This window comes from Colias eurytheme, chromosome 1 (genome assembly GCF_061535395.1).
Source record: "Colias eurytheme isolate Ceu_HAF_F1 chromosome 1, ilColEury1 Martin Lab GWU primary, whole genome shotgun sequence".
Lineage (NCBI taxonomy): Eukaryota > Metazoa > Arthropoda > Insecta > Lepidoptera > Pieridae > Colias > Colias eurytheme.
This window is the reverse complement of record NC_142980.1, coordinates 8,572,539-8,598,841: the sequence shown is the minus strand read 5'-3', so window position 1 is coordinate 8,598,841 and position 26,303 is coordinate 8,572,539. Positions and strand designations below refer to the sequence as shown.

At 32.6% G+C, this 26,303-nt stretch overlaps 1 protein-coding gene across 1 annotated transcript in view; it reads right to left on the bottom strand.

The window, feature by feature from the left end:
* Positions 1-23,659, bottom strand: part of kon (chondroitin sulfate proteoglycan 4-like protein) — a 33,139-nt gene extending 9,480 nt beyond the window's left edge. Inside the window, exons 1-18 of the mRNA XM_090103245.1 lie at positions 23,540-23,659; positions 23,332-23,468; positions 22,942-23,088; positions 19,999-20,142; positions 19,705-19,886; positions 19,390-19,597; positions 10,066-10,221; positions 9,061-9,285; positions 7,446-7,733; positions 6,872-7,069; positions 5,565-5,671; positions 4,951-5,086; positions 3,277-3,452; positions 2,892-3,051; positions 1,537-2,742; positions 1,164-1,345; positions 783-936; positions 196-690 (exon numbers count right to left, since the gene is read on the bottom strand). Of these exons, the coding sequence (XP_089959371.1) occupies positions 196-690; positions 783-936; positions 1,164-1,345; positions 1,537-2,742; positions 2,892-3,051; positions 3,277-3,452; positions 4,951-5,086; positions 5,565-5,671; positions 6,872-7,069; positions 7,446-7,733; positions 9,061-9,285; positions 10,066-10,221; positions 19,390-19,597; positions 19,705-19,886; positions 19,999-20,142; positions 22,942-23,088; positions 23,332-23,468; positions 23,540-23,594 (4,356 nt within the window). The 5' untranslated portion in view covers positions 23,595-23,659. The remainder of the gene's footprint in view (positions 1-195; positions 691-782; positions 937-1,163; positions 1,346-1,536; positions 2,743-2,891; positions 3,052-3,276; positions 3,453-4,950; positions 5,087-5,564; positions 5,672-6,871; positions 7,070-7,445; positions 7,734-9,060; positions 9,286-10,065; positions 10,222-19,389; positions 19,598-19,704; positions 19,887-19,998; positions 20,143-22,941; positions 23,089-23,331; positions 23,469-23,539) is intronic.
* Positions 23,660-26,303: the final 2,644 nt, after the last annotated feature.

The window sequence follows — 26,303 nt, the reverse complement described above, 5'->3', positions numbered from 1 at the left end:
TCAAACATCATTTACCTATTTAACACAATTTTCTTATTTAGAAATATTTTTTTTTTTATAAAATTAAAATAATAACACCACAAGTAATGCACATGTATGAAACATATGATCGAATGTATCCATTTGTTTTCATTCAAAGCGACTCTATACATTTCAAAGTAAACAAAATAATAATTTTCTGTAGATTTTAATTACCTGAATATTCCCAGTATTGAGCTTCAAAACCGGCAGCAACCCTAACTCTTGATCTCCCAATGATATTTTTCCAAACTTCGGCTTTTCCACAACTTTATAGGACACCACCTTTCCTCGATAATACTCTGTGACCGTCTTGAACATATCCTGTTTGATACTCACGGCATCTCCTTCAACGGCTGTTATATTTGAGGCCTGAATGTAAAAATGCTCAGGGATTATAACGACCATAAGTTCCAAAGACCTGAGCCAAACTATTCCATTGGTGACATCCATTTTGATCTTGTCCCTTGTTCTGTTTACTCCGGATTGGACGTAAACCAGCCGATTTGCGTTTATAACCGACTGATCGAACATTCTAGTATGTACTGGCTCTTCATTATAGTTCTCTAGTTCTAATGAGCCCAATGTGGTCGATATTTCAAGCCAACCATAGTAAGGACCTTCCACGACTTTATATACAATATTTGAAGGTTCTATTTGAGGGTGCATTACCTACATAAAACATAATATCATTAGTATTTCAATAAAGTGAATGCAAAATATTAAACTGTAAGCATATCTTTTCCAATTACAAAATTAATTACCTCTAATATTTCCTTAGTTATATTGACACTAGTAGATTCTTCGACAATAAGTGGTTTATTAGTCGTTACTACTAAAGGTTCCCAAAAGCTGGACGGATATATTCTAATAGGATATATTCCTTCACCCCACGCTTCTAAGCACATTACTTTGAACCTGTAATTATAATAATTCCCTTTTAGTTGAATATTGCCAAAACTGGTTACAAAAAAATATAGTTCATAATTTATTATCATAAAACATAAATAAGGTTTAAGTGCGTTTTTTTGTTTTCTACAAAATGAAGAGCTAATTTTATTATTAATTATTTTCTGTGTATTTTGTAAGTAATTGTTAAATTAATTGTATAACAACAATGAGAAGTTTTTAGTTTTCCACCAGACCTAAAAGCATCGGTAAGCATCTTCGGTTCCCTGTGCCTATAAGACACTCTTCCCGCTGCTACGTCTAATTGCGTGAATGTGATTACACCTTGACTTTCCCCAACCTCGATAGAACCGTGTTTTGGTTGTTGAATTATTTCGTAACGAATGTCCTCTTCCAGGCAATTCATGTTTGTATCCACCTGGTAAAAAGACGTTAGATACAGGTTGAATTGAGAAGATAAGAAAGTACTTCATACTTCTTTATAATTTTATCGTTAATATATATTATTTTAAGTTTATAATAAGATTATATTTTTTTAATTAAACGTTTCTTTAAAAAACAGGTGTCACATTCCAAGACAGGAATTTAACATGTTTAATTTTTACTTACTTGCATATCCCTAGCGGTTATTACAACTGCTTTACCATTTTCAACAATAGAACCGTTTGAAGGGAACATTCTAATAAACGGAGGAGACGCCTGCACTTCCAAATTACCGTTCACATCAAATAAACCATCAGATACCCAAAACGATAACTTCCCATTCTCTTTTCCTTGATGTTTGAACAACACAAGATTCTTATTGATATCATCCTGGGTGAACTGCGCAATTTGTTCAGAAGGATTATCGGCTCTGAATATGCCTCCGTTAGGCGGGTCTTTGGTGAATCTTTGGACAGTGTAAGTTATATCCGAAGGCTTAGTATCTAGATCTAAGTCTGTGTAGCTCAAATCTCTAGCTGTAATTAGTCTCGCTCCTCCATGCACTATATGGAAAACGCTTTCACTCGTTCTTGTTGGGCTATTGTCGTTCTTTAGTATTATGTCGATGTGAAAGACACCTACATATTGGAAATCCTCTGGTTCAGGACTTAAAGCCATAAAATGGAAGGAATCGTGCCTACTTTCGGAATCATCGTGAGCATAATAAACTCTATCCGAATTCAACTCTTTCAGCGTAAAATAAGTCGTATTATCTCTCTGTATCTTCAGATTGTCACCTATAACTTCTATTTTCCCGTGTTTGGGTTGATGCGTGATATTGAACACTAAGTTTGTCACAGAATCAGTACGGAAGTTTAGATGTGTGGCCGGTATCGTCATCCTAGCACCTTCTATAACTTGCAGTCTCTCTAATGTCGTATGGAATCTACTAGAACTATGGTCAGTCGGCGAAGGGCTGGGAATATGACGTATTGTCATAACCCCCGTGATGTTCTCACATTCGGCTGCTCCTACCATAAATGTGAACTCATCTTGGATATGAGAATAGGCCCTCCTGTGAAGTCTATACCACAATTGATCAGTATCAATGTTTTCTTGAGTAAATGAGCTATATACTTGTAAATGATGATTTCCAGAAGACAAATGCAATATTCCATACTTTGGTGTTTTAAGTATCGTAAATGTAATTTTATCGCCCGCTAATTGTAAAGGCCTTGTCTGAAACTTTAAATGCTGCGAAGATATGAACGCCTCTCGAGTATTATTTAAAAGTAATTCTTCATTTATCGTTTGATACAACTCTAGCTTTATAAATGTTAATCGAAAATCGTATAATGTATTCGTTCGGATCGTTCCAACAGAGGCTTTAAACTGTAAACAAAAACACAATACAAGTTCATAACGACATTGCATTTGCACAAACAAAATATTTTCTACATTACAACCATGGAGCTAAGATCATCATATTAATTATTTATTTTGCAAAGCCATGATTCTATGTACCTAAGCAGTGAATTTACCTTGAATTCGTCATGGGTCGGAGTCCCAAGTAAATGCATATATCTGACACGACCAAACGCCAACATTTCACTGGTAAATGAGTCCACAGTTTGCCAAGTACCATCCAAAACCCTTAGCCGTTCCACTACCCCAAACTGCGGTGGTTTTACTATATCGTACCTAAAACAAGTAAAAATTATTATTTGTTCATTCAATAATATTTGCAGTCCATTCAATACAACAAACTTTGGAGCAAAATTTAAAGAATTACAAATATTATTACATTGATAACTTATCATTTAATTAGAAACTAAAAGAATAATAAATATACAGAACATTAAAATTGGAGGTATCATTACAGATTTTGACTCTACATGCCAAAAAAATATTGAAATCGTATCTTACTTTACTTGTACGTTGGTCTCATCAGCGTTCGTCGTGAAGGTGAGATTGTCAGCCGTGATAATAGCATACGAATTGTGCACTAATTGTAGACCCGTGTTGTTAATTAGACGCACTTGTAACGGCACTATCGATATACGAAGTACACCCGGCCCGCTCGTTTCGATTCCATCTGATACCTCGAAAATAAAAGAAACGAAGATGTAGTTCAGAATAGTGAATAGTGGAGAAAAAAAATAATATGAATTTATCTTTTATTCGACGCGTTGACCATCTTCTTAGAGGTTTGCTAAATTTAGTTGCAAATACAGTAGTTAAACAATAATCCTTTTAATTGTAAAACATATACTATTATTTTAAAGCACTGATTATATTTTCGTAAAACTTATTGACAAATATGACTTACAAATTGAAGTTAGTAATAAATGAACTGCCATCTATCGTAATCCTGGAGTGCGTAATATCATAAGCTTACAGGACATAAAGTGCAATACCATACGAGATATTTCAGAAACGCGCTATGTTTGTATTTCCAAAACGATCCAATAGATGGCCAAATGGCATAGGTTTGTCTAGCAAATATGAAATAGCTAGTAGTGTTCGCTTGTTACAGGCGGAAGGACGTCTCAATTGCTCTCCGATTTGCGAAATAAGTTCTATGATACGCGTATCGAATATAAACACGTATCGTTTATAAAAATGTACATTAAAAAATTATTTTATTGGATCGAACAACGCGAAATCCTTTCAAATGTTTTATTTAAGCTGCGATTTGTATTTGAAATTTAATGTTTTACGAAAATAATATTGTATTGAATAGGCTACGCGCAAATATTCTGTCGAGATCTTATTAACTTTCTTGAGGTAAATGAAGGTAGCTGGATTATTTTAAAAAATGTTTTCTCTGTTTTTAATTCAGAAGGATATTGCTTAATTAATATCCAATATTATGACACGTAACTTTTGATTTTGTGAATATTTTAATTAACTTTTTTTTGTTATTTGAAGTTTTTTTTGTGTTTAGTTTTATGCGAGTATTTCATTTAAAAAATAAATTAGTTTACGTTAAATCAAGGTTAAATCGGAAATAAAAATTATATCAACATTTCGAATAATTGTAAATATTTTTCTTAAATTCATAACTATCAACTGCAGTGTGCACAGTTTATAATAAAAAATCTATTATTTTTTTAATATATTTCTAAAAAATTCTATATTCTATAATTCTAAAAAATTTTTTTTTTTTTTATTAATTGTATTAACTTCCATTACATTAGATTATTTACCTACTTGTTAACTTTCTACTGTCCATAACATATGTATATAACCAAGAAGCGCAACTCAGGGTCCCAAGACACAAGTATTTCACTTAGTTTGGGACCCACTGTCGTACATTAATTGTAAATCATATAATGGACAAATAAATTTATTTCATTTCATTTCATAAATTTATTTCATTTCATTTCATTTCATTTCATTTCATTATGACAAATTATTTTAACTTTTGATTTAGTGATTTCTTTATTAAACTATTTCATTTTATTAGTAAGTAGTAATTTTTTGTATTTATTCTACGCGAGTATTATACATTAAGAAATAGTCTTTTATTTGTGTTACGTCGGTTATAAAATTAGGTATCGGAAAATTGCTAATCAAAAAGTTAGAAAAGTAACTTACTTGTAGTGTGAGTCTTAGCGAAGTTTTATTCAGTTGCTTGTCACTAGATGTTCCGTGTACGAATGAAATAACACCAGAGTCTATATCTTGCTGCGTGAACGAATCCACTGGTTGGCCCGACATTTCGATATGGCCACTGAAACAAGCAAAATAATATTTTTAGAAGAAAACTTAATAAAATAATTATGTATTGAAATCTTCGAAAGTTTGTTGAAGTGAAACTTCGTGTTGAAAGTAAACTTTCAAGGTCGCAATATAGCAATACCGTCACATCATGAAGTGAGGCGACTATTTTGGTATCTTTGAATCTTGCCACTTGCCTCACAAGTTTCACATCTGACACGTGAGTCGGCACACACGCTCTTTTTTCCAGTTATTAAATATTTTTTTTCTTAAAATTTACCTTTAGATATAATAAATAAAGATCTACGAAAATTATCCTAAATTGTATGCAGAACTTGTACCTATGATAGTTTCGAGTTTAAGTTTCAGCTGCCACTTTACGGCACAATGTGAGACTTAAAAAGCTACACACAAGTTCGTAAGTTTTGAAAACTTGTTTAATACGGTTTTACGAATAAATAGTTCTTATAAAGTATATAATATTTTCTTACCTGCTGGCTTCATTCTTGCCATGAATAATGGTGTATAATAAATCTACGGGTGCTGTGTCCGGATCTTCAGCTTTTAAAATTTCAGAAGTGATCACTTTCCTTGTGCCCTACAATATAATTATTTTGTTTTGCAATAAAGTAAAAAATTGGATATAATATCAAGTAATAAAAAAATGCAAATATAATCAAAAACGAATTAACTATAAAAACTATAGGAAAATGAGAAACTAAAAAAAAATAATCAAAGCACTTTCAAATTCATGCGTTATATCTACTACTGAGTAACAACTAAAATTACTCTTCAATGCTACATTCTAGTTTTAATTGTTACAGTTAATGATTATAATTAATGTTTTAGTTATCATACTCACTGCATAACACTATTATTGGAGTCACGTGTCAAAATAAAACATGCAACTACTCAAAAGCAACTGATACAAACTAATTGAAGCACATGGAGCATTCTGAAAATAACAAACATATTTTTGATAAAACTCCAAACTTACAAAAAAACTAAGGGCCCGTCGCATAAACGAGAGCATTTTATACCGGTTCGTTTGAAATACATGAAAAACATTTTAACATTCCGCTTTTTTCGGTAACATCATTGGCTTTGTTAAATTGATCGTTAATAAAGTTTCCACTGCATCAATTTTTTCGTGCTTTTTATAATTTTTATCAAATTATTTCATGCATTTGCGTGGTGCGTTTTAATGTACATTCATGCTGGTTACTGCATGTATGAGATTCATATTTTTATGCAGTTAAAGAATATTATGAACGCATGTTTGTTCTTTAAACTAGTTAAATTTTGTGTTTTAATCCATTCAATATCAATAATATTGTAAAAGTGTTGCCAGTAAAACCCTTATGTAAACCAATTAACACGGTTTTATTCTCTAACAAGTGCAATGAATCCATTATGGATTTATATCGGCTTGTTTCGGCGAAATAGTTGTTCGAAGTAAATTTTTCTAACGCGTGTTATTTACATTGGTTTACAAAAGCAAATATGTCCAAAAATTTAACAATATAACGCGATATTTTTTAAGTGTTTAAAAATATTGTTTCTACGAACATAAAAATTTTATTCATATTAATTTTAAACGAAAAAGCATTTCCATTTTCCCATGAGTATATTAAATAAAACTGGGAAACAATTGCGGGACGATTTTCCAATAGTTTTCACATTCTCAATGGAATGTTATGTTCGATTGAATAAAACAGGTCAGGCCAAAAAAAAAGGTATTCCTATATGACTAAAATAAATCACGAAGCGTTGTTTATTTTTATTACTGCCGTCATACCTGAGTTAACCTTAGCACTTTTCCGGGTAAAAGATTAAGTACGGGAGGATCGTTGACGGGCGTAACGTTCACGTGTAGAACGAAAGTGTTCCTTCCTTGAAGGTAACTCGGTAAAGTGAACTTTGTCTCCGGTATTAGTTCCATTTCCAGTACTATAGCATCTTGGTGATTCTCGGAACCGTCGTGGACGTAGCGCACCTGTTTATAGATTGTATTTTTATTTGTATCGCGTAATTAACCGTTTAATCGTTCGTCTTAATTGAAAGTAAAATAAATAAATATTTGAAGTAAGCTTTTATCGAGATTTTAATCAAATAATAGCTGTTATATTTCTCAGTATGCTTACGGATAATTTTAACAAGTGAACATGTTCTTGCTATTAATTCATTTTGTTAAAATAATAATATAATAATGAATACGAAATAAAAAATAGGGTAATTCATTTTTCATAAAATAAAAATCGATAACTTCCCATTTTATGACAGGAAATAAAAATCGATTAGTTCCCATTTTAAGACACAAAGGAGAAATAATAGATTCAATTTTATTTTTTTATTATTTTTCTCTAAAATACCTTATCCCTCGACAGATCCAACAGTGAAAAGAACTGCCTAGACTTATCGCCATCTATATAATTGGTGTACTGCGGTGAGTTCCTCTGTGACGTCAGATCGACGGCGATCCTTCCGTGCTGCGGTTTCTGAGCCACGTGGAGCAGAACACCAGACGGTCTGACACCATACTTATGATGATCAAGGATAACGTCAATGTTCTGGGTTGTTATAACCGCCACACCACCCTCTTGTACCGTCAAAGGGTATAAAGCCACTAGTTCCAATTCACTGCTCGATTTTGAGAACACCTACAAAAAATTAGGAGTTTATATACAGGTTATTTTGATATTTTTAGAAGATAACAACTAAAGAAACGTAAAAATAAAGTAATAAACGTAACACAATTGGCAAATAAAAATAATTCTTAATCAAAATTCTTATCGACAATTACGGTAATTTTGCTTGTAAGGTAAAAGACAGCCCTTGAACCGTTCAGCAGAATATTGAATAGATTTCTTCGAACTGCCGCGCAAGATTAATCGTTATTAATATAATAGTTTATAAATAAACAGTCTAAATATGGAAGGAAACTTGAACTATATTTATTCACAATATTTTTCCCAAGTATCGCTTGCAAATTCTCGGTACGCGTTTTGAAACTTTTCCATTTATGATTGAAGTGAGAAAACGGCAAATGCTTAAAGTTTAATTTATAAACAATGTAAAGTTCCAACTAGAGTAATGCGCCGAGAATTACACTTTTAATTCCTCCGTCCAACAGTTACATTTCTCAAAGCGTTTGAAATGAAACATGGCAAACTTTTAAATGCAAACATTCCTGGCGTTATGAACTTTGCTAACTGAGTGTTCATGCAGAAAGTATATCTATTTAAACATAAAAATGAATATCAATTTCTGTGAAATGTAAGTCATAACATAAAACGTGAAATATTTTTCACAGTTTCTCGGATCACTGGACAGTTTCGTTTTGTGTTAAGTTTTTTGTTAAAAAAATAAATCATAAACAAATTGTTAAAAATGAAAAGATTAATAAAGTTGTGCATCAAACTGGGGAATAACAACATTTATGGAATTAAACTAAATACGCTCTTAGTGCCTTTGTCAATAAAAAATCTCTAATAAAAAACTTTCTGCTATCATTTATCAGTAACACTTCGTAAACTCTTAAAAACTTCATACAAATAGCTGTAAAATTGCGCATTTTACCCAGGCATTTTATACGTCGGTGTAAGTACTCGCACATTCATTATTCACGCAACCGTATGATTTAAGTCTATTCCGACTAGAACAAAATCGAGCGCGTTGTTATCTGCTTGATTTGAGCGAGATTTCCCGTTCGCTGTGAGCTCCGATTCTCGATGCTATAAAACACATTATTAACTCACTTATACTAGAACTAGATTTCCGCCCGCGGCTTCGCTCGCCTTTTCAAAGGAAAATCTGCATTATTGCCATTCCTGTGGGATTTCCGGCATAAATAGCCTATGTCTTATCCTGGGTCTTCAGCTACACCAAATTTTATTGTAATCGTTTCAGTGTTATTTGCGTGACAGAATAACAAACATCCATACATCCATCCTCACAAACTTTCGCATTTAATTAGTAGGATAGTACCTTATATTTCTCAGCGTAATCCGGGTTGATGCACAGGTCACTATCGCATTTGCAGGTGAAATGGTCGACGCCGTGTTGGCCACAAATGGCCTTGGGCAAGCAAGGCGGGCTGGGGCTAGAATGGCACGGGTACCACCACACGCACTTAGGGGTGACACCGCACGTCACCACCGCGTTCGGCAAACCGAATATTTTATCCTCCACTTCTATCGGTTTTATGCAGCCCTGAAATTGGTGCGATGACAATTATTTCTGGAAACTTTTTCCATTGTGTACACTGGAGGTACATTTACTAAATTGAAGTCGAATTGAAATTTCAAATATTTTTTATAACTGCCCGAGGGAACATAATACTAATGGTAGTAGTGAAAGCAATTATTAAAAAGTATTGATATTTCGCTTATATTTCGATACACTGTGTATTAAAAATAACTGAATATAAAAGGCGTAAATAAGACTACATCTATTAAAAAAAGGAAGTACTGTTGCTCGTAAGACCTTCTCGCTTCACGTAGTCACGAGCGACACTTTAACATAATACTTATGATAAGAAAATCTAGACATTTCCTTTACATTTCACTGAGCACCAAACAATTTTATTTACAACGTGACATGACTGACATGTTATTACGCAGGGACAAAGAAAGTATAGTATTTAACGGCCAATTAAAATTCTCAGTTCATAAGTGGTTATGTAACCGAGAAAAGGCCTAAGATGCCAATTATTTTAAAACAATATCTGCAACATCTGGTCATTTGGTTAAATTCATTTAAATTTGGACTCATCAAAATAAAATTTGGACGGAATTAAAATATGTAATTTAATTCTCGCTGTAACAAAACACGTGACCTTTGAAAAGCATCCATTATACTTGAGCGAACAACAGATCGATTGGATATCGGTACGAAAACAATTTACATATTTAAAGAGCTTCAATACAAAATACATATAATTTTATGCAAGTGCGATAAATCGAAGCTCTCTATAAATAAATGAAGACATACCATAATACTAGAATCGGCTGCTTTGACTCCTTTGGCGAAAGCCCTTTGACGCTTATCGCTCTCTATGCCACCGAGATAGAAAGTATCAGACAGGTCTAAATATCTCGTGCCACTACTCTCTATACGAGTACTCATCGCTATATTATCCACTGACAACTGGAAAAGAAAAACCATACATTGACATTTTTGATCCTCAGCATTATATTAAATTTTTAATATACCAAACCGATAAACAACAATGATCCTTAATCACGAGCTTAAAATGTTTTACCAGAAATTTTAATAATAATTTTAAACGTCATTTATTTAACAGATTAAATCATTACGAATAAATTCCATTTTCAATCAATTATAAACTGTTAAACTTAAGGCTGTTAAATTTCAAAACCATAACATTTTAATGAACATTGCAACTTTCGCAATGCTAAAATAATGAATTCGGAATTCGCATGCCAACAAACACTGCTGAATCATTTAATTATCGCTTTTGCTTCACATGAAATGCACAAAGTAAATAAAGTACAAAGAATATTATTACAATTCTAGAAAGTCTGATAAGAAGATTATTCCTAACATTTGCCTTGCGTCACTTATATAAGAATTAAGGAAACTTTTAAAATGCATTCGCACAGCAATAAAAGGCAGTAAAAACTGCAAGCATGAATTCGTCATAGCTATAAAGTTTTACAATGTAATAAATGTAGCTATGGGCTACTGTTTCTTCTACGGTTAATGACGTCATATATCTTTTCCTGGATTGTAGGTTAGAAAGTTGAATAGGTTCAGTAGTTTTCAAGTCGCTATGAGAGTAGTTAACAGATCGAAATTTAGTATGGACTTATTACAATTGGTTAAATTATTATCGAATCCGCTTTGGTACGTTTGTATCTCTGCAAAGTACATACAAGTTTGAATAGCGGAAACAAGTTGAAACGCCGGGACACACAAAGTTTGCGTGAGCGACCTATCGGAAACAGTTTACACGTTATGTTTCGCAACATTTGATTATCAACATAACCGTTGGTTTCGCTTTGACATCGACAAACATCATTTTGGCTGAAATGTTAGTTCGTGTTTTTCAATGAAATCCCATCGTCCTTTATGATGGAGCAGACATATTAAACTGAGCATTTTGCTTTACATGCAAGTAGGTGACTTAGATATCTGTGCCTTGCCAAACCGAGACTTTTTTATCATTATTTTCAATTGGGGATCGAACCTAGATCTCGTTTATTACCATTTCATACCTCATACCATTTAGATGATCATAACACATAATATATAATATATGTATATAGTTCTGCATATCGAAGTGAACACACATTGACAGACTGAAAGCCTTCATGTACATTGTTCACGATGCGTTTCGTATCATGGCACGTTGAACGTTTGAAATGGAACCTTGAGCAAGCTCGTCCTTTGAAGTCTAAGAAACATCATTGTTGATATACACTATACAGTATTGACAGATTGTGTAAGGCAAGGCAACGTTACACAGAACACTCTACATCGGTATAGCAGCGGTTGGAAACATGATATTATATTAATATTCAGGCTCGTAACATAGTCGACATTTTGCGTATAACCTAATTGTGGAAATTTAATGATTAATGAAATTTACGTTCAATTTTGCTCAGAATAAAAAATTACCTTTAATTAAATATAATGGTACGATGTCCATATTAAATTTAATAAAATGTTACTACGCCTATTCACGCGTGTTCTTTTACACCATTTGCCGTGTTAATAAAAGAAATGGAACAATAAATTGCATAATGGTGTCGTCGAGAACGGCATAATTATCAAAAAGTTATTACATGCAGTAAACTATTTTTCGTGCACCGAAAGTCCCACATAAAATGGTCCCATTTAAGCTTTAAATACTTAAGTGCAAACTACAAGCTCAAGTAAAAACTTATTTAAAAGCGCAGTATCGCCATATTAAAATGCAAAAACATAATCCATTATATAACTTAATTGAATAATTGAACGGAACTCGGCCGATGCTTCAAAGTTATATATAAAGCACTGTTTGGTCTGTAGTTTACTTTTGTGACAAAGCCAAGCGCTCAGTTCAAGGCTGTATTAAAATCAAGTCGATGGCCACACACTTTGTTATACTCTTTTTATACGGCTTTTAGTTCCAATATCTAAATTGAGTGACCGTGCACAAAACAAATGAACATATTCTGGGATCATAATGAATATCATAAAAAATGATTGCTACTTTTCGCATCCCACAGCGTAGAAAATAGAAGCATGCAATATGCATGATAGCTATATATATGAACAATATACGAAGCCTCTAACTCGTCATTATATAAATGAAATTGTTGCTTCAGCTACACTAATTCAATGTGAGGTGCACTGGGGCCATTGTGGGCGGCGGGTAATTCCGAAAATGTGCTTTATAGAGGTGCCCTACATGAATAGTTTGATTATATTCTGTACGAGAGAAATACTATGTTGAGATGCTAGAGAGTAACAACATAAAAAGAATGATGTTGAACAAGATTTTAATGTATTATATTTAAGACTAATTCAATTCAATTTTCATTCAATATCTAAAAAAAATATGTACTCCTACTTAAATAGAAAGATGATTACATTTTTAATTAACCGTAGTACATTTTACAACGAAATATAGTGTTCCCTTGTGGGGCATGGGGCATCTGCCCCAATAATGCATCTGCATTATACATTCATCTGTTTCACTTATCGATTTTCTTTAGGGACAAGTAGGTGATGAACTGATGACTGATGAGTCTTCAAATGGCCGGTGCAGATATGGCGAAGCGCAGCGCATTTTACATTGTCAAACTATTATCGACATTGTCCTAATTAAAATAACATTCAAAAAAGCGCAGCGCGCTATCTTTCCCGTGAGACGCTTCAATGCTCCTCCGAAATAAACTGTTGTGTGATTTTCTAATTCTTTCCCTTATTCTTATCATCAACTTTTTCTTTATCCAAAGAAAGAGATGTATCTTTTAAAGTGTGCAATCCATGGCTTTTGGCCTCTGCAAATAATCATGATTTCTCGCACTTACTATCCGACGACCAACCATCCTTATGAAGTTTAAATACTACTACTATAAATATATTTTACCCACTATGACATAAAAAAAAGATTCGAGGAAATATATTGTGATATTCACAGTTACAAAAATCGGAAAATCTTAAATATTAAATAAAATTCTAAGTAAAAATCTTAAAAGAAATACGACTTTCATATTAGTATTACCTTGGAGCGATAATACAATTTATCGCATGATCCTCTTATCTACCTTATTGCGAATCTATCAATGGGGCATTAGTGGATACGGTAATACCTGTCTATAAAGTGAATATTCAACATACAAACTTCGTATCTCATCAACGTAATAGAGTATTAGCGGTGTACTGCCACTATGAAACGAAGAACATTCCGAATGTAGTGAATTAAACTACAGCATTAATTAATTAATCCTTAGGTACATTCCTCGTTAAATTATAAATTAGTTTTGGAATGAGAGCCAGCACGGATTGCGTTGCGCTAATACCGGGTGTGCATCCTCACAGCTCGACATCATAGTAATGAGTGATAGCAACTTTACGGTATGTTACTACGCTTGGTACAATATGTAAATAAGCTGGGACGCGATAATTAACTAAAATACCGAAGCTTAACAAATACTTAATGCATACTTCTTATATGGCATGTATCAGACACCATCGGATAACGCGCGTCGCTTTTCATCTCCATCGTAAAATATGACGAGACAATTTCCATTTAATTTCGAATCCAATAATAAACATAAAATTAACATTTGCAATTTGCTAAAAATACTCTTTCCCGAACGTCATGAATACAAAGTAAACAACGGGTTTAGTAAATTTCCCAGTATCACCTACATTACAAACTAGCTATTAAGTTCTCGAAAATCATAATTCATAATACTCAACGTAACATTCGATATCATAATATTGGGTATATGTGAAATTTTCACCGAAATTTACGTATCCAGCATCAAAGCTTTGAATATCAACATTTCATGAAATAGTAAAAGCTTTCAATAGGATATGTCAATATGTATTAATTACCCATGTGAACATATTAAATTCATGCAGTGTCGATCGGCTACAGGCTGTGAATAATTTAATTTATTAGAATGTGACACGAATTTATTGGCTTAAAATTTCACTACGGCACGTAAAAAGGATGTTTGAATTAAAAATGTTTATCCGAATGGATGCGAACATGCCTGCGCGAAACAAATGCAATAATTTGTAAAACATACGTAGGAACGATAAGGACGGTAAAGACTCATTGGAGCATTATAAAAGCTACTGTACAACCATATTTATATCTGCTCGTTACAGTCTTTTCATAATATGACTCCCGTGCATCGGGGCGAGCGAAGTGCATTTCACAAGCGCAATATGCTACACTCGTGTAGTCGCTTTAAATTGTTTGTATTATACGTTCAAATATGAATTTTTATTGTTTATATCTTACACAGTAGACTTGATAACAGGTAATCTTACGTAAAGAAAATTACACGTTTGAATTAAACTCATTTAACGTCTACGGCATATACGATATAATATGCCTACGCTACGTAACGACTAACGACTAAAATTATACCTTAAACTGGAGGGTGAGCTCAATCCTATTGTGTGGCTACTTAGTAGTCATTCAAAGTCACGGACTTGGTACGTAGTTATTATCTACACTCTACATCAATGTTAGCGTGGAACAAAAGATCGCTGCATCAGTGAGCCAGTTCATGTAAGCTTCTGTTAATTTCACTGACTTCTATATGAAACGAATTCATAAAGGAATACCTATCATGATAGCCTCAGTCGCTACCTTTTATTACTGGCCTCGAGCCCATCGTTAAAGATGTCATGTATAAATGAAACTAAAAAAGAATAAGATGTCCATTGAATTATTGACCTTCCGAAACGTCTTCGAATGGGCTGAGCCTGAGCGATTCAGTATGATAAAATTATAAGCTAGTGTCGTGTTTGAAATTAAATACTTATTAACACACTTTTTAATATAAATTAATGAATAATTATTAAAAACACTTCATTATTGCAATAACGACGTTCTTCATTTTATAGCAAGAAATAAACAGACATTTTGACACCTATAGTAGAGCCATTTTAATAGGCAACATTTGACAATTTAACAAAGTTCAACAACGTAACCTAGTGACTAGTCACAGCGACATAGAATAATATGTTACATATTTCGTTTTGTTAGAACGGCACATTTGCTTGCCACCACTTGCCAAGTTAGGTGTGAAAGGGATAAAAAAACATACAGGCGTCATTCAAGGTCATATTTTCTTGTTACAAGTTAATGTTCATACTGAAATCTCCAGTGTATTAGATATAAACTTCTTGACTTAAATCGATGTTTTTAAGCAGCTTACCTCTCTTCGAAGATAAAATTGATAGACGTCAAATGTTGCCTATTAAATTGGCTCGACTATACATCAATTATGAAAGGATTATACAATCTGAAGTATGATATTTTTGTGTAAGAATTTTCCGACGAAATATTCCATCTAAGAATTAAGCCAATTATATCGTAAAGATAGAGTTTAAGCTGGGATATTCCTGAATAAGTATAGTACCTACCTATTCGATAAATTTTCCAGCAGGGTATTAAACCAAATTATTTTCCAAAATTATTATTATTCCGTCATATACTGTTAAGCTTGTTGTTTTTTAAATCATCTTTGTTTTCGTTTATTTTATAATATTACAAGTTTCCTCTTACGAATTCCTTGAATTGCGACTTAATTTTTCTTTTGCGAGGGCAATAAAAATATATATCATTTTGAGTTTCTGAATAAGTCATTAAAATGTTGGTATAAAGCGTCTAGGTTCCTTATATTCCCGTATTCTGTCAAATAACTAGGTAATGAACGCTGTTTCGCGGAATGAAGCGCGGTTCGATATTACAAATATTATTTTTTCTACGTGCAGGTTAATTAAAACTGGAAAATGCGGATACTGTTAATTGATACAGTTTCGGGACTCAATGATTTATTTTCGCTCAGGGAAATTTGAACGCATTTATAAAGGAATATTTTAACTGACCGAATTTTTATGTTTGATTTTTGAATACCGTCCGTAAATCATAACACAAAATAGAACTGAAAAAATTGATACATATTCAGTGTTTTTTTTTTTCGGAAAGGATTAACTTTTTTCAATTTTTAGTTTGTTTATTTAACAGCGGTTTGAATAGTTAACATACCAATTAATGGATTGTACAATTTTAGTTGTATAAACCAATTTAGTATTTATATATCTATACATTACCTCGATGATAGTTTAAAAATATAAAGTTAAACATAGTTTTTAGTTAGGAGAAAACCGATATGCAATGTATACCTATATAAGTCTCATGTCACAATGTTTGTCCTCAATGGACTCCTAAACTACTTAACCGATTATAATAAAATTCGCACACCATGTGCAGTTCGATCCAACTTGAGAGATAGGATAGTTTAAACATATAGGGACCACGGGCGAAGCCGGGGCGGACCGCTAATATCATAACGAATAAGCAACTGTACTGGACTCTATTAATTCGTAACTTTAATTTAGATTTCATATGAAATAAGTTGTGTTGTGTATGTGAAATAGGGTTCTATACACACACACACCACGTCAATTACTTACATGAGATGTTCAAGAGGGGGAGTCCAATCTCATCAAATTTTACGCGTCACAGAAAATTAATAAATACGCCTCACGTAATTTATGGACGCCCCCTTAGATGTAAATTACAAAAGTGGGTTTTTAATGTTTAATAGAGCTTGCACCGATTTTATTATTTAAATATTTAATGCACATGAATAGTCTGATTACTATTTACCAAAATGCAGTGGCTAGTGTATATTAATATTTCCTTGTGCCTGATGACCGGAGTGTTAACGTTCACCAAGGTAGTTGGTGGATGACCGTTTATCCTTTTCATTACGATTTCGATTCTTTACCAATTACTGTTACCAAAGATGATGATGACTTGGTCAATGTTCATTCTGAACTCTGAACGAAATTATGATTAATGCCCGATTGACATAGAAAAATAATATAATATGTATCACATACTTGCATTGGCTAGATTTGGGATAGATTATTTTTGCACGTTGAATAGGTACAAAACGCACGATCCGAGCGAGCGAAGCGAGCGTGTCTCGGTAGCGGCCGAAAACTATCTTCTATTTTAGGTGTTTTACTCGAATAGGCCATAGGGCTTGCGTGTTTTTAAATTTGTTTTTATTAGACAAAATAAAATCTGTAAAACTTTCTCACTTTTCTAACAAAAACTTGCGTTTGTTAAAATTCACAGAAATTGAACATACATAGGTAAGTATAAATTCTCACAAACTTTCACATTTATGATATTAGTAACGGTATGAGTAGATTGTATCTATAGATTTAATAATATAGTGGAATCATCTTAATATATATAAATCTCGTGTCACAATGTTTGTCCTCAATGGACTCCTAAACCACTTAACCGATTATAATAAAACTAGATTTCCGCCCGCGGCTTCGCCCGCGTTTTCAAAGGAAAACCCGCATAGTTCCCGTTCCCGTGGGATTTCCGGGATAAAACCTATCCTATGTGTTAATCCAAGTTACCCTCTATATGTGTGCTAAATTTCATTGTAATCGTTTCAGTAGTTTTTACGTGAAAGAGTAACAAACATCCATACATCCATACATCCTTACAAACTTTCGCCTTTATAATATATATTAGATATTAGATTCGCACACCATGTGCAGTTCGATCCAACTTGAGAGATAGGATAGTTTAAACATGTAGGTACCACGGGCGAAGCCGGGGCGGATCGCTAGTATTCTATAAATAATACTTGTATTCGAATTTCGAAGTCGGGAATCTCTTCAAGTGTTATTAATTAGGTACCGTACTCTATTTAATACCTAATTGCGAGCAAAACGAGAATCTAATAGATAAATCACTGACTAGTTCACACAGGATAAGACTGTTTATTAGCGAGGCCAATTATATTACATTAATCGTTGCTCCCAAGACGGATCTCAACACAGCCTTTGAGCTTGAACGCAGCAATTATAGTATAATGCTACATGTACGGTCTACATTGAGATGTGCATCAAACGCGTTAGTGTGTTGTAGTACGCTAATTAAAAATTAATCGCACATAAAAGCTAATTGCGTCGGATAATGACCATAAATTGCATTCATCGGTATATGAAAGGGCCTGCCAAATTGTGAAATTAATTTCTACATTAATTGCGGTAGACTGGTATTTGTATAAACATGAGCGGTATTTTCATTTTAAATACTCATCAACTATTGGAAAATCAGTATAATTTTAATAACGTTATTTACGTTTTCGTTACCTAAACATTAACATCGCAATTAGGGCACAATTTTGCAGATGTAATTTAAAAAGGGGGTCAATATATTTTGATCGATACGAATACGTCAATAGAAACGAAAAGGTATGCTTTTCATTATAATAAAGTTGCAGTTTTGCCGCACGGCTATCCTCTCACAAAAGATTGTTATCAAACGTTCAAGAATAGGTAGACAATAGCTGTCTAAAGCCGGGGATAGCTTCGTACCTCCGATTTTAAAGGCAAATGCTGCATTGCATTTTACATTATGCGGATATCTAGCTGACATTCAAAGCGGCATTAGTTTTGTGACGGTGAAATTGTGTTGTAGACCAAGATCTACGTTATATTTCAATACCTAGAATAGATAGAAGTTGGAATTGAGCACCTTTCAAATAACTTATATATTTACGAGTCGATCCTATGCATAAATTATACTACTGTTTTTTATTTACAATCCATTTCGCTTGTTTACAAAAAACAGGTTTGTCGAAACCGATATGAATCATTACAAAAATATTAAAATCAAACCATGAAAATAAAATAAGTTGCTGAATTTCACACGATCGAAAAGTAAATATATTTACTTTGTGTACAATGAAAAAGTTAATTTAACAAAGTTCGAAATAATTTAAAATTGTCCGGTCATTTTTGTTTGTAATTGAGTGCGCAAATGGTTTCCTAGAATCGTTTCATAGCCTTTTCACGGAATATGACGGGTAAACAAGGAAAGTCCACAGGCGACCTGAAGCTTTACGGTTGACAAAATACAAAATGTAAATTGTTTGTATGTAATGGTTTCAGTAAAATTAACACCGCATATTCTGTCAAAAAGCTTTATCGCACAAAGTGTTCAATGAACCGTTTATTTAAAAAAATAAAAGGCTGTAAAATGATGATTAAAATTTGCATTTTCCTTTGTCCACTAACCTCGATCAGGGAAGGGTTGAATAGGAGGTGCAGCTTATGCCATTGTCCATCGTTCACCCTCACAGTGTGCGCTATTTGTCCACGTGACATTTTCACGCGAACGATCCCCTCTAAGATTTCTACAGCCAAGAAGTCAGATCCTCTGCCGCCGCCTGGATTGTACAGGATTATAGCATTCGGCGTAATCGTCTTGAACTCGATTTGCCACCTAGTAAAGACATTCAATTAATAAAGTTATCAATTTGATCGTCCATCAGATGTTCGAACTCGTATATTAACAAGCCCGTAATCCGCTTCCCATGTAACGAAACTCACCTGCCTCCCGCTCTAGAGTTTATTTTAGGAAGGATCATATATGCTCCTTCATCGACGAAGCTTATATCAGAGTTCAAATCGGCGTCAAACTCTGGCGCACAGTTCCACGTCACACCTTCGAGCTGCACTGAAGCACTACGGCTTCGCGCTTTTTCTAATATTTTCACGCCATTATAAAATACCTGACGGAATTGAATAATTACAATACTAATAAAACTCGATATAGAGCTGCGTTAGATTGATACAAAAATATTGATAATGTACAAATTTAATAAAATCTTTCATTGAACCTACATCTTCCATACAACCGCGAAAATTCTCCATGTGACCAAGGAACAACTCAGAGAAGTCTCCTTGACCACCGAGAAATACACCAAAATGTATATTTAGTTCAAAGAATCGTCCTGGCAATCTCTTCTTCACTGTACTGTCGTCGACCTAAAAATAATAAACGATGTCAATGGCATAATCAGGCGCTTCAGTTGCGTGACTCAACATACGTTTATCAAGTAAATAATGTAGAAAACACTCTGCCGATGTTCTTTTTGAGCTCACAGAAAAGTACAATATAGATTTCAGCTAGATGAAACTGGATATTGCTAATATAAGTTTTCAGTATTTACGTCGTTCCTTGTTTACTATTTTCTCGACTATATTAAATTTTATATGAAAAATTTTCCTTATTTTATACAAGGTACAATGAAAGATCGAGTTTCCCGGGGAAAATACTAAATTATAACCAAGTTATTGCATTGCAAAAATGAATTGAACGGAAACTAAATATGAACCGGGAGGCGGAAGCTTCGTAGAAGTAACTAGGTAGGTTCTAGGAGTCCATTAATTAAATAGGTTTTTCTCTTTCACTTGTTTCTCTTAATAATCCGATAATCCTATTAATACGAATGTAAATGTACAAACAACATGGAATTAGTTTCTCAATAATGGACAACTATTTTTATTTTAGCAAAAGCTTAACAAAAAGCCCATTATAACGCATTAAAAGACTTCTACATAATAAAGGGGATTATCAATTAGTAAAGTTTTGTTTGATTTTCTTTATTTTTAGATGGATGTATGCATTTTCTACGTGGTTTTGCCACGATTCATTTAACATAATGTAATATTTCGTGACTAGTTTATCGATCGTGAATTTAGGATTCGTGTCATGATTTTTGCTATATTGATTAATAAAATCGACTAGTAGAGAAGTAAGGACAAAAAAGAGTGAAATCTGAAATGTAGTTAGTGAATTGCAACGAAAGTTTATAAAAACGAAAAAAGTAATAAAGTTTTTTAATCAAAGGAAGATTGCAACACATATCGATTTACATAGACGTAGAACTGATTTATCATGATGTAATGATATGCAGCACACACGAAGTACGCCATACTTGTCACAAGACCCACTTTACGGAGTCACAAAAAGTTATGTGCATATTTAACTGAAAGAAACCGATACTCTTATTATCTGAACCCTTGTGCCTCATTTACATTAATCTGTTCGCCTTACCACGGTTAAAACGAACCGTCGCGTCTTGTGTCCTCGGAGCAGGGATGAGGCTTTCATGTGAAGAATATTAATTGCAATCACGAAACGCTTTATGAAGTAAAGTATTTCATTTAGTTATGGCAGTTGTTTGCTAAGTGCTGTAAACGTAAACTATGGGACGATGAAAATTCGCGCTCCATGCCTTTGATCTCGATGACTTTGATGTAACGTGTGTTTATTGATTGCAATTTTATGTTTGTTTAAAATACCTTTGACACTACATCGTGATATAAAAAACATTCAGCTAACACCTGAATAAAAATAAAATACGAGATCGATCGTATCCGTTTTCCGAACAATCACGTTTTCGTAACATGATAATCTTGGAGAAGTGATTTCTTTGTTTACCTATAAAAGGTATATTGAAAATGTACAAACGTTTTATTTACATTTTTCATAGAAATGTCGCATGAGTAATATTATACATAAAGTGTTTTTAAAGAAAACGTTTATTTCCTTCCTTTTGCTTTTTTCGTTTTGTAAATAAAAGGAAGTTAAGGAAAATAGGTACTCTAATTAATTGTGATTCGATAAAGGTGATAATTAACTTGTTGTGATTTGAGCAGGCGTTGCTACAAATCGGCAATTAATCAGATTCTAATTTTCAACTAAGGTATTTTTCTGTACTCAGCTAATTTATGTTTTCAACAAAGCGCTCAATTTATCTATTCTAGTTTAAGCATCTTGCTTTATATTATTAGTGTAAAGAGGGAATACGTATTTTTTACATCGTTTTCGAAATGCGCTAGCTATTATATTACACCAGGATAATGATGTGATATTTTGCGTATGAGTTTTTTTTCTGTAAAATACGCAAAATACGGTAAAAAAATTATAAGTTATAACCCATGCGATTTATTTTTCTTTTAAACCAACAACATTTCGTGCCATCCTATTAGCGCCGAAATACGTTTGTGATTTCCATTATTTGATTCTATTAAAAATCAGATTATGAGATAAGATTATTTCATAGTTATGAGTCATAGAATATGTTAATTACATTTCATTATATCAACCCCTATTAATATAACACATATTTTATTCATACGCTCTCAGAGCTAATGTAATAAGTGAGGGGATTAAATCTCTGACAGGTGACAAGACTGTGCATAGATACTTTGCGTATGAAATCAATTAATTCCTGCCCCACATTATGCTGCGGCATCTATCTAAGTAATCAACTCTATAATGCTTTGTGTTGCAGTGCAAATGTGTAGCATGAGGTTTTGAGGTTTGTGTCATTGTAATAGCATTGTATGAGAAATGTTCACATATTTTTTTTTATTTACAAGTTTGATGTTGTTTGTGTCCACCGGTGTATTTAAATGTACATTTCCAGGAATTAGTAAGTAGTTATTAATAGGATTAACTTCAATATCAACTAATTCATACATTTGATATTATAAAATGTAAATTTGAAAACAGATCTAACTTTAACATAGTTGATCAGGAACTTAATTCAATTAATTTATATACAACTTTTAATCACTGAAGTATCAAATTTAAAACAAAATTTAACTCCCAGTCATGAGAAATTATTTTTAAGTGAAAATTACTTTTTGCAAAAACAGAATAAAATGAACAAGATAGGGACAACTTGAAAAAAAAATAACAATTAAGTAATGAATATCATAAATTTATGTTGTTTTACCTTTTTAAAGAAACACAAATAAATTAATATTTCCTACCTTTAGAGTGAGATTGGCTTCCCTTCTTATGATGCTGACATGATGCCACTGGCTATCATTTAAATGTAAACCCTTTGGAGATGATAGTTCACTTTCTCCAGCACCCAAATTTATGTGCAACTTTAATCTTCCACTTTCAAGGCGAATCTAAGAGTTTAAAACAAGTCATGGTGAAGATACCCAACATTTTATATTATCTTAACAATAATTTGGTAGACCAAGTTACCTATGCATGTTCACAAACAAACTTTTACATTGTAATTTAGATGTTTAATAGTAAACTAACATTCCTTTTAAAACATTTAACTATCATGATTAGTTGCCATAAATAAAAACAAACTAAGAAAAAAGTATCTTAGAAGTATTAAATATATTATGTTATAAACTTACCATGCAATAATCTGTCTTTCCAGCGGCGAGAAGAAGTAGGGCATCTGATAAATGCGTTCGAAACCTAAAACTTATATCTGTTGTCCCTTTAGCTTCTTGTAGTGGGTATGAAATGTAACTGGCACCAAAGAAAGATGCTAAAAACCGAGATTTATTAAGTAACTATACAATCATATAAAAATACACGCACATTTCAACAGATATTTACCTTTATCGTAAGCAAAACTAATAGGAATAATACACAAAATAAGTAAAATTTCCATTTTAACAATTCAATTAGAAAGTAAATAGTAAACATTAACACATAGTAACGTAAGTGTACTCTCGATTGAGATTAATTATAATCCGAAAGGGTATCTAAATGAAACAGAATTTATTTTTAAAACTGTCTCAACAAAAAAGTATTGAAGCATCTTCAAACAAAGCAGAATATCACAAAACTCAGTTTTAACTCATGTTCACAATAATATCACCACTTAAGTAAATATGTTCACTACATTTGAAACGCGTTGATAACTTTTTTTATACAAGAAACTGAATTGTTACTCGACCACAAAAAACACCTCTACAGCAATAACATGGCTGACAAAATATAAATTGACAATACACTAAATGACCAAAGAGTAAACGAGGCAATGAACATAGGCTAGAACCTATGCACAGACCATCTAAACAATACGACAAATCGACTAAATTTGGGATGCAACCCGCAGACGTACGATACGCACGATTGCCGATTAATTTTGGCCGACACTGTGTGAAGTTAGCACAAGCAGCGCCGCAGTTCCTCTAAAATATCGCATTACAAAATTTGTATAATTAATATATTTCGTAGGTCGTAAAAGTGAACAAAACGAAAAGTAAATAAAATTAAAATAAAAAATACATTCTATGAAAATAGACCTTTTTAAAATTAATTCCTTGTCATTTTTAAACTTGCAATAGTCATTATTTTTAGTGTTTTCTGTAAGTATTTTAAAACCATTTTTTGTAAGAAAAAGTATTACAAAAATTTAACAATTAAACGTTTAAAATGTTGTCTTAATGCTTATATTAAAGTTTGTAAAAAATACTATGATACGAAGCACCCAACACGATTGGAGTGACTATGTAATAACCTTGATAATAATTACTAATAACATGACACAGAATAAAATTAATACTACAATCTTTTGATTTTGGTTACAGTTCTTTGAAATCGGTTTTATGGTGGTTTTATGTTTATGAAAACGAAATTTTATAAAGTAGGTATCGATTTTAAGGACGAATCGAATATAGAGAAATCGCCACAAAAGAAGTTCCACGGAGAAAGTAAGAACTAATTTTGACACGTCAGTTTTTTTTAGAAAAAGGTTAGGTATGGAGTTGCCTCTGACATTACGATTTGAACCTAGACTTGAACTTAGACTAATACTATAATTTGGGTCTGGTGAAATGAATGATTGCACTGAAATACTTTTAAGAAATGTATCTGTTCAATTCAAACTTTTCAGTTAATTTTAACAACTACAAGTTAGTTAGGTCTACAAGAAGTGAATTAATAATTGAAAGAAAACCTATACACATTAATAATTAAAATACATATTAATGTCAAAATTGAATTCCACCTTTTCGATGCTGTTGAGTAAATACATTCTTATTTATCACCAACGATGAATCGGTATTTTCTACAACCCTTTTCATATCTGTTTACCTCAAATCTTTAAATTAAAATATACTGGCAGAATTGACAACATTTCATTTTTTATAAGGCCATGAAAGAAAAAAACCGTTTCTTTATTTTGCTCTTGCGATTACAGAAAAAAAATTATTTCATTTTTAATCGCATATTTTAAGAGAAATTAAATAAAAACGATAAATGTGATGATGACGTCATACATACGGAGGAATAAAAATGCGCATTAGCCTAATTTAAAAAAAGTTAAAAAAAAAACTATCACTGACATTTACAGGGTATGGCATGTGTCAAATTTCATATTAATGTCATTTTTGTGAATTATTCATGTAAACAAACTTTTAAATCGTGTTATTGTGTTTTGGTTTTCTAATTTAATCTCATTAGCGTGATGTTTATTTGATTGGAGTTGGACTAATTCATTTATATTATACAAATAGTGCCTATAGTGTTCATAATTTTCTTGAAATAAAAGACTTTGTTTACTTACTAAAAGTTGTATTTATTTAACACTTTCCAACGTTTTTGGGATAGTATATTTGTTTCCCAGAAATTTTCAGCACCCCTTAACAAATCCTGCATAAAGTCATCATCATCAGTACTTGTGAATAAGTTTCTTTTGTTTAAAATTTGGATCAGCAAATAACAAATAACAATATTTACAAAGCTTGACGAATCAAAGTGACAAATGTGCCAAAATGTAAACTGTCAAGATTTTTTTTTAATTTAAACTAGGTATGTGGCAAAGGACAAAATGTATTCCTCCGTATGTATGACGTCATTTGGCGCTTACGACATTTTAGAATGAGATGATTTTAAAACCCAAAAAGATGAATGAAAACTTCCATATTTAGAAAAAGCAAAAAATACATGTATAATAATTTTTGATCTAGTTTTCATTAAAATAAAAAAATAAGTAGCTTAAAATTTTGAAATGTTGTCAAATAGCGCCACGTATAAGCTTAGCGTATAAGGGACTAATTTTGTGGATTGTATCACGGAAATCTTCATTTATATAAAAATGAATCGCAAAATGTGTTGGTAAGCGCATAACTCGAGAACGGCTGAACCGATTTCGATAATTCTTTTTTTATTATATTCCTCGAAGTACGAGGATGGTTCTTATGTAGAGAAAACGTAAATATGTACCACGGGCGAAGTCGGTGCGGACCGCTAGTACTGTATATATTCTGTGATTACGGATAGTTTCGTTTGCGTCCACAGATCTAGTACAAGTTTGCGTCCGTTTGAAAATTGTTGACAAACGCATACTTGCTCTGTGGACAAACGTCATTAA